The sequence below is a fragment of the Falco peregrinus genome, chromosome 14 (assembly GCF_023634155.1).
Source record: "Falco peregrinus isolate bFalPer1 chromosome 14, bFalPer1.pri, whole genome shotgun sequence".
In the NCBI taxonomy this organism is placed as follows: Eukaryota; Metazoa; Chordata; class Aves; order Falconiformes; family Falconidae; genus Falco; species Falco peregrinus.
The window spans coordinates 23,659,491-23,668,686 of NC_073734.1; the positions used below are offsets into that span (position 1 = coordinate 23,659,491).

The 9,196-nt window shown below is 44.8% G+C and overlaps 1 protein-coding gene across 2 annotated transcripts in view; it reads left to right on the forward strand.

Annotated features, from left to right (window-relative positions):
- RFWD3 (ring finger and WD repeat domain 3) overlaps window positions 1-8,324 on the forward strand; it is a 23,093-nt gene extending 14,769 nt beyond the window's left edge. Inside the window, exons 7-12 of one of the 2 annotated variants that reach the window (XM_027781262.2) lie at window positions 1,135-1,363; window positions 2,544-2,694; window positions 4,910-5,086; window positions 5,710-5,924; window positions 6,452-6,669; window positions 7,301-8,324. In XM_027781262.2, coding sequence (XP_027637063.2) covers window positions 1,135-1,363; window positions 2,544-2,694; window positions 4,910-5,086; window positions 5,710-5,924; window positions 6,452-6,669; window positions 7,301-7,444 — 1,134 coding nt within the window. In that variant the 3' untranslated portion in view covers window positions 7,445-8,324. Of the gene's footprint in view, window positions 1-1,134; window positions 1,364-2,543; window positions 2,695-4,909; window positions 5,087-5,709; window positions 5,925-6,451 lie in introns of both variants that reach the window. The other variant, XM_055818682.1, reaches the window with a different exon arrangement.
- Window positions 8,325-9,196: the final 872 nt, after the last annotated feature.

Genomic DNA, 9,196 nt, shown 5'->3' on the forward strand with positions numbered 1-9,196 from the left:
GCTCTCCTCTCAGGCAGTTTCCAAAAGTTACAGGTCTTGATGATAACTATGAATGTAGAGCTTGATCTTTGATCTTGCCTCTTTGAGCTTGCCTCTTTGAGGACTGCTGCCTTTGCTTAGATGTGAGTTAAGTGGTAGTGGCTGCTTCAATATTGAAGCTAGCTTGCAGTCTACTAATATATTCGTAACATCACTGTTGTGGCCCTTAATTGTTTAAAAATTACATGCTATCTGAGGCATAATCTATGTTGCTTGGACAACAGAAAACAAGTAGCAATTTCCTTAATATATATGTTCCCTCTAATATCCCTGGGGTTCTGTACTGTCTGGTTTTGACCTTGGATTACAACAAGCTGGTTAAAATGCCTTTTTGGGGGGCATTTTTGGTTGACTCATAATATACCACTGCTACTGCTGGCATACCCAGCCCAGCTCACCCTGAGGATCTCTGTGGAAAGAGGAAATCTAGGAATACCTTGTTGCTGATGGAAGCTGTCCTTGGTCATGTCTCTGCTGAGCATCCTTGAGCATTCATCAGTGGAGGTGGAGGAAAAGGTGGGAGGAGGTGGCGGAAAACAGGGCTGGAGCTCTTGAGAGTTGTGTCGTTCCTGGAATTTGCTGCCCAGGGTTTACAAGAAAAGAACAAGGTCATCTTCATTAGACTGACTTGTTTCCTGCAACGCCCTTTATGTTGCAACTTGGGCTTTTATTTTTTTATAGGGTATTCTGGAAATTCTGGAAAATGGGTTTTAATTGACTTTCTCTTGTGGTTTAGCTGCATGTAATACTTGGCAGTTTGTTCTCTTCTAAACAGCATTGATCTGGTAATAATTGTTACTGGCTTTTATGTGTTGCCCAAGAGTCCTCTCTTTCACAGGGTCTAATACATACAATAACAGACTGTGAGTATGTTCTGCCAGAACATGCATAGCATTTGAATGCTTTTGTTGCTTGCTGTCATAGTGGACTTGGAAATCCAGCATTTCAGGAACAGCGTGGAGATAGGACCATATTTTCTCTCTTTGTCTAAGAACAAGCACAGATGGATCATCTGGAGCAGATAGGACAGAAGGTTTCATTGCCAGCAACACATTGAAGCTCTCTGGTGGTTTTTTTTTTTTCTTTTCTTTGCAGGAGCTGAAGGCTTTGGTAACCCAGCACAATGTGAGTGCTTCTCAGCAACCTGGCAGCTCCTGCATCTGCCTCCCCAGCAGCCTGCCCTCCAGCCAGAGCCAGCGCAAGTACCACTTGGAAAAGGTTTTTGTGGTGTCTCAGACTGGGAACTGTCGAGTAATGGCATACTGTGACTCGCTGAGTTGTCTTGTGGTATCACAGCCTTCTCCCCAGTCTACTTTTATTCCTGGTAATTAAGCAAGTCAAGATTTGGGGGTTCAAAGGTGAAAGCTGAATGTGTTTTCTACCTGCTTCTGCTTTTCTCTTTGACCTTTGCATGTGCCTTGTCAACTGGGAATACTCATAAGACTTCCTGTAGTTCATCTGGCCCCTGCATTGGGAGCTGCTGTCTAGTGAGGTAGCTAGTTTCCCTCATTGCTTCTACGGCAGAATCCTAGCAGAGGGTCTCTGGCTCTTCTGCTGAAGCGCCACATCCACAGGAAGGTAAAAGGCATGTCCGGTACTCCTTGCAAAGGTGGGCCTTCTGAAGCAACAAGGGGCTAGTGCACTAGGGCCTGCAGAGAAGCTTCCAGTGCCTGAGTGAGAAATCCCCAAACTGTAGGTGGATCTCTCCACATGCAGCTGATTTGTCAATACTCTTTAAAAGAAAAAACAAAAGCAATGAATTTTTAATATGAATGCTAGGAGCACTGTTTCCCAGTGAGGAAATAGGAAGCCAAGAAGTCACGGGCAGTCCTGGGTTTGTTTGGCTGTTATGGCCAGGAGCAAGTGACCTGACATCTGGACCAGTGCCAGCTTGCTTTTGCAGCGAAATAGCTGTAGCATTAGAAGTCTGAGAGAGTTTATTAGCAAAGTACTTCAATGCTTTCTGAATGATGAAGCTTACTTTATTTGGTAAATGGTTTTGAGATTAATATGCCTTATATAGGCGTAACGAAATTGTTTTCTGCATTCAACTGACCTTATTTTTCTGGCTTTCTGGGGCCAGGCGATGAGTCTCTGAATGGAAGATTTGTGGTGACTATTGTAGAACACAGGTTAAGTTCACCTGTAACCATTCTTTGCAGTGACGCTTGTTCTCTTAAATAGCCATGTAATCCTACTGTGTGCTTTTATCTAGGCAAGAGTATCTTTGAAGAAACTGGCTAAAGAGCAGCAGGCTTTTGTAACAAGAATTGTTAACACTGATATTGAATTTCCTCTTGCTGGCTGGGATCCTTAAGGATTTAGCCCTGTGCCATTTGAACTAAGGAATGATTTGTGGCAGTTCTTTTCCAGAACAGCAAGTGACTCTTACACGTTCGTCCCACCACAGGCTTCAGTGCAGACATTGTAGTTGTGGCAGAGAATTGCTAGTTTTACACGTATGCCACTTTGCGATAACCTGCTTTGTTCTTCTTCTGTGACAGGTTGTGGTGTTAAGATGATGAGTGTGGCCAACCTGAAGAGCAGTCAGTACATCCCCATCCATACTAAACAGATTCGGGGACTGGCTTTTGGCAATAGAGCAGATGGCTTGCTGCTCTCTGCTGCTCTGGACAACACTCTCAAACTTACCAGGTGAGTCCTGCTGGGGTGAACAACCTGTCCCAGTAGAGTTCTGCAAGAGACTGGATTGGATTTTGTTCCGTCTTAATAGAGATGTCTTGCAGCACTTGCTGTTCTGCTTTCCAAAAGGTGTTGTTAAGATGAGATCAGGTCTGCATACTCTTCCTGTGTGTGGGAATTAACAGAGGGGAAGACTTGTTCATGCTTTCAGGTCGTTTAGGTGGAGGTGTTACAGAGCTACCTGTCTGTGATACTTTTCCCATGGAGAACTTGGTGGAAAAACAGTAATTCAGCATGGATTGGCCAAGTTACGTTGAGAACAAATGTAACATAATGTATAGATGTGAAATTTACTGTCCACTTGGTTTTCTGTTACTGCAGGGAAGTGTGAAGCATGGGGACTTGTATGGCATAAACCAGAAACAAGGCATGGTTAGTTTGGGCACTTTCTTCCCTGCATTAGTGTTGGCTTCTCCCATTTTAAACTTGCAGAGCCTGGAGTTCATCTGGGACATGAAATGTGTAAACAGCGTTGTTGAGCATGTACTAGAGGAACACAGGTTCTCTAGGGCTAGCAGATTGGAGACTAATTATGCAGAAGCTGAAAAAAATGTCTCCAGGCCTGTTAGAATTTAAAGCCTATGAGTATGCTTTTCTTGCTGCTCTGCTGCTTTTCAGTCTTAAGCTTAAGCTGCTTGTTAGTCGATTGATTCTTACTGAGTTACATGAACATCTTTATGCACATCTTTCTGTCAGTTAGTGTAGGGTTAGGCAGCATTTGTGTCTGTTATACAGCTGATTAGTCCCAGTTCTTTCCCACCAGTGAAGAAATGAAGAGAACTTAATCCTACACCAAAAATGTAAAGAATGTTGTTTTCCTGTTACCGTGTTGAAATGTTTGCTAGGCTAGCTAAAAGTAAACAAAACTGTCTGATGCTAAATTCAGCATGTCAGACTTCTAACCAATGCAGCTGATACCATTTCAAGGTTTAATCTGGGGAGTGGCTTCTCATCACAGTATCTGCTCCATACTTAACTCCCATGTCTGCCTCTCACTGCCTGGTTGGCTGCGTTGGAACTTGTGATCCTCTTTTGTGCTTGATCCCAGAAGGTCTTGGAGTGTACATGCTTGCTTCAGCAGCATCTTCATACTTCTTTTAGACGCCCCCTGAAAGAAAAGTCCCCCTTTAGTCATCTTTCTTCCCTTGTTACTGACTTCATAGTCATCCTACCAAAAGGAATTAATCCAAGATGTCCCTAAATCTCCTGTTCTGGCTTGCAAGTTTTTAAAACAGCACCATGACTTTGTGGTCGGGTTGTTTTGTGGAGGTTTTTTTCCTGTTGTTTTAAACCAGTCACTGTTCTGATACTAAACTCCGTTTCCCCAGCCAGGTTTGTCTTTGCAATTGTTCCCCTTATGTTTACCTGGGAGCAAATACTTGCTTCTCTGGATTTCTGAGCATGATCATCTTCCCCAGGGAGAAACTCATGTGTTGTAAAGGTTATCCGGAGTTATGATGATATGTGCTGTCTTCTGTCTTACACTGTTCTCCATGTGCTAAGCCTATATTGACAACACTGCTCTTTGTAAATACATCCTAATCAGACACCAGCTTCACCTGCTCTTCTGGGTTGCACCCCTCTATGTACTTCCCTATTCCTCTGTCTACAAATCGTTTCTAAAGAATTAACACTATAAACGTGCTTTTAGTTGTCTTTACCTCCCTCACTGCCTTGCTCTTGCTTAAATCTGGTTCTTTTGAGGCATAAGCACTGTTCCTCTTGTGCAAAAAGAGGGCAATAATTAATGAGAGATGTAATCTGAAGAGACGAGCCCCTGTGATCTCTGGAATATGCAATGTGACAGGATTACACTAGAGTCATGTCTCCTAATTTTTTCCAGAAAAGTAACTTGGCTTTCTTGTGCCAGTAAGGCAGCTGAGACCCTGCTCGGAGACTTCCTTGCCCAGTCTTCAAAGATCGATCTGGAAAAAGAAGCACTGGCATGGAAGAATTATGTATCATTTGATAATATCCAAGTGATTTCTGTTTAGATTTTCCAGTTTCATGTCTGGAGTAAAGGAGGAGTTAATTCAGAATTCAGTCTAAAGAGACTTGAATTTCTGTCTAAAGACTTGAAAAAGCTAGATATGCTTACTTTAATTATGCTATTTTCTCATCAGTAGATGCTTGCGCAATGGGCCAACACTTTGCTTTTCCCCTGCAGCTTGGCAACAAATACTGTGGTGCAGACATACAATACTGGCCGTCCTGTCTGGAGCTGCTGCTGGTGTCTCGATGATACAAACTACATCTACGCTGGCTTGGTCAATGGCTCTATCATGGTATATGATTTGAGAGACACAAACTCTCATGTCCAGGAACTAGTCCCTCAGAAGTCCAGGTATGGCATAAGGATTTTTCATTCCTGTCAACTTCACTAATATATATTAAGCTAAACATAGCTTCTTCCATAAACCACACAGCAATTGTAATAGTTTAAATTGTTTTATGTGAATCTCTTGTTCAAGAATTCAAATGTAGCACAGATGTGAGAAGTCTCTCATAAGGTTGTGTGGTATTTGTATAACTTAGTATGAGTGCTTGGCACCTGCATCTTTTTAAGGTGTACAGTGGTCAGAAATGGACCTACCAGTGCAACCCAAGCAGGAGAACTGACGTTGTTTTGGAGCAGAATTTAATATTTAGTTTGGAAAGGACAAATTACAAAGAGGTGTGAGATGCTGGTACTTCCATCTTTTCTACTTGGGGGGAATCAAATGCTGATTTACACGCACCTGATGTGTGCTGTCTGCTTCTTTGAAACATAAGGTTCAGCAGTTAAGTTGAATTTCATTTATTCTTGACAAACCCATTGGAGTTCCTTGCTGGAAGGACCATTTTTAGCCTGCTTAGGCCCTTTTTTTGCAGTGTGGTTGGAGAGACTGAAGCTCTGAAGCAGTGAGGCTTCAGAACACCAGTACAGCTGCAGCTGGCAGCCCTGACTCTTGGTAATCACACTTTCAGATGCCCTATGGTATCGCTGTCCTATCTGCCCCGGATGGCCTCAGCATCGCTGCCTTGTGGTGGAATATTAGCCGGGAGCTTGGAAGGAGCCTGCTTTTGGGAACGGAAAGCTGGCAACACCTACCGGCCTCATCACCTGCCACTGGAGCCTGGGGGATGCATCGACATTCAAACAGAGATCACCACACGGCACTGCCTTGCAACATACAGGCCTAGTATGTAACGGCGCGCATCCGCAATGCGCTCTTCATTGCTGCTCTGGGCTGCTGTTTGCAGAGTTCAACACTGGCTTTGCTGAGGGCACAGCAGAAATGTAGTCCCTGCCCTAGCCAGAGCAATGAGTGTCTGCATGTAGATAGGAGTTGGGTGAGGGCAAAAGCAGGCAGCTGCAGGGGGTGTTCACAGAATCGCAGCACGGTCAGGGCTGGAAGGGACCTCTGGAGACCACCTAGTCCAGCCCCTGCTGAAGCAGCTCTCCTAGAGCAGGCTGCACAGAGTCATGTCAGGCGGGTTTTGAATGTCTCCGGAGAAGGAGACCCCACAGCCTGTCTGGGCAACCTGGCCCAGTGCTCTCACACTCGCAGTAAAGAAGTTCTTTCACATACGTAGGTGGAAATTCCTGTGTTGCAGTTTCTGTCCATTGCTCCTTGTCCTGTGTTGCCTGTATTCCTACAGTTCAAGCTTGTCTGCAATTAAATTTTCCAATGTTTACCTTTTTTGGTTTTTTTTTCCTGCCACATAGGTAAAAATAACCCATGTGTGCATTGTGCCGTGATGGAACTGACTTGCAGCCCGCTGACAGAGGCCTCTGAAGATGTGGTGTGTTCTTCTAACCTGGTTCAGACTTTGAGTGCTGGGCCCACCTGCAAGTTGCTGACCAAGAATGCCATTTTTCAGAGTCCTGAGGAGGATGGCAGCGTCTTTGTGTGTGCCGGTAATGAGGCATCCAATTCTGCCCTGGTATGTCTCCCTCCTTTCGGTGTGGTGGAGGGGTTTATTGCAATTCTTAAGAGAGAAGCCTTATCAGTTGCAGCATTGGTGTGTTTTGTTGGGAATTGTCACTCACATTACCTTGTGCAGGTTGGTATGTTGTACTTGCTACAGTAGGTGTAACTTTCTGATAGCGTGGGGTGCTTGGTATTAGCTAAAGCCTGTGGTCCACATCCATCGAAAAGAATGTAGGCAGTGAGCCCCTGTTGTCCACCAGAGGAAGACAGTTGGGCACTGTAAGTGCTCTAACAGGCTTGGTGGGATAGCTGAAGTGGTAAGTGCCGTGAGGGATGGATGCAGGTGCTTTGGCAGTGACGGGGAAGATAAGAAGGGTTGCCCTTCATATGAAAAAGCAGCTCAGCTGCAGAGGATGGACAACAGGCTGCATGAGAGCTCACGTGTCAGGCTCAGAGGAGAAGGCAGTCGGGGTGACATCGTGCTGCAAGTCTGTTAAAAGACCATCCCAGCAGGGTGTGAAAGTAGAGAAAGGGACCTATAAGTAAGTGGAGGAAAATTTTTTTTTTTTCTCTCTCAAGAGAGGAAGTTCTGTTCTGGATGGGAGGGGAGAATCCTGCAGTCTTTGATCTTGTCTGTCCCACAGCTATGGGATGCTGGAAGCGGCTCCTTGCTGCAGAAGCTGCAGGCTGACCTGCCTGTGCTGGATATCTGCCCCTTGGAAGTGAACCAAACCCACCTCCTGGCTACTCTGACTGAGAAGACGGTGAAGATCTACAAGTGGCAGTGAGAGTGGTCCCCTTCACTTGCCACAGAGAGGCTTTCCAAACATGCTGCTGATTAACCCTACGTGACTGCTTGGCCCCAGACTGCTGTCTTGCACGTGGTGTGTATAGGAGACATGAACCACTACAGCAGATTTCTGGCAGTAGGCAGGAGCTGGGATGGGCTGATGCCTGGAGCAATTTGTTCTTGCTCCATCTTTCTCTTTAGGCCTGCCCTTATTTCTTCTTTGGTCAGTTTTCTTCAGTCAAACTCTGCAAGCTGTCTCAGCACAGCAGTAATTCTTGGACTGTCTCCAGCGTGTCTTGCTGCTTATTTTCCAGTGTTAGTATGGCACAGGGACTTGCAGATCTCTTCTAGGATTCAAGGAACTAAGAGGAACTTGAAGACCTGAGACTCCCACTGCGCTTTCTTGTGGAGTCCTGCTGTGATTACTGGGTGATGAAAAGGTGGCGATATTGGCATCTCGCTAGTGTTGCTGATACTCAGTGTGAAAGCAAGTTCGCTGCTATAAGGAACACACTCCCATGTTCTTGTGAAGTTCTAGGGTTAGTTGGAAGTTATTCCCTAATGAGGGCAGACCTTGTTTTGTGGCCACGGAGAGAACAGGCTGGGAAAACCTACAGAGAACCTTTATCTTTTGTGTGTAGGTGGGTTTTTTTTTTTTCCCCCATGAGCATATAATTTGCACTTAATTCCTTACTACTTTGCCCCCATTTCCTTTCCTTTCTCTTTTCTCTGCTTTACCTGCAAGCAAACTTGGATGTTTTGGCTGTGGAAAATGAAACTGGAGAAGCAGAAGTAAAGAGGAGGGAGATGATTCTTGTACTGTTGACTGCTGCAGTTCCGTGGTGCCCTTCCTTAAAGACAGCAACATACTGAAACAGCCAGTACCTTGGAAAACAATACTGGCTGCTTTTTTTTTTTTTTTTTTTTTCTTTGAGGAACCTGTGAAAATTCAGGGATTTCATGAGCTTGCTTCCACTGACCTTGTTTTGTGTCCCTTTAGTCATAGTTGCTAGCTCCCCAGCCAGTCACAGCCAGCTTCCAGTTGTATTTGTGCAGAAGTGTGCTGCAGACTCACTGGGTTATGTGACTCTGAGCCCCTCAGGTGGGATCGCAGCTCGTGTGCTGGACAGGTGGGCTCTTGGCTTCCTTACCATAAATATGCTGAGGGGATCATGAAAGAGTACTTAAGTTTCATTTTATGTTTAAGGAAAGTAAACTTGCAAGGATGTTGGAAGCTGCAAGAGGAGAGTCCCCTGTGCTGGAAGTGTATCCCTTGGCACGTCTCTGGCAGTGGTAAGCAGCATCTGTCCTGTTTGGATTGAGTATGCCACCACTTAAACTGCCAGAATAATTTTATTTTCTGAAGTCTGGGGCTTGCACAGTATGATCCTGTTTGTCTTCCCTCTTAAGCAGAGATCTTCTCAATCTTATTTTTAACTTTATATTTTTATGTATAATATCTTGTTCCTGTATTTTTATATACTGTAAAAATAAAGTGTTTATAGTTATCAAATATAACTGGTGCTGCTATACTTCAAAAATGTGTCAATATATACTGCATATCCTGTGAACATAACCAGGTAACCCCGTGTGCAGGTAGGGTTTCTTGTTCTTTGTATTGCTTCCGAGTGACACTGAGCTTCGGACTGAAGTAGTGGTGGCTTTTGGTGAATGATGAGTCCTTGCTGAACCACACTGCTCTGAGCAGGTGAGGGGGAAGAAAAGGGTTGAGCGAAGTCAGGCCGTGCAC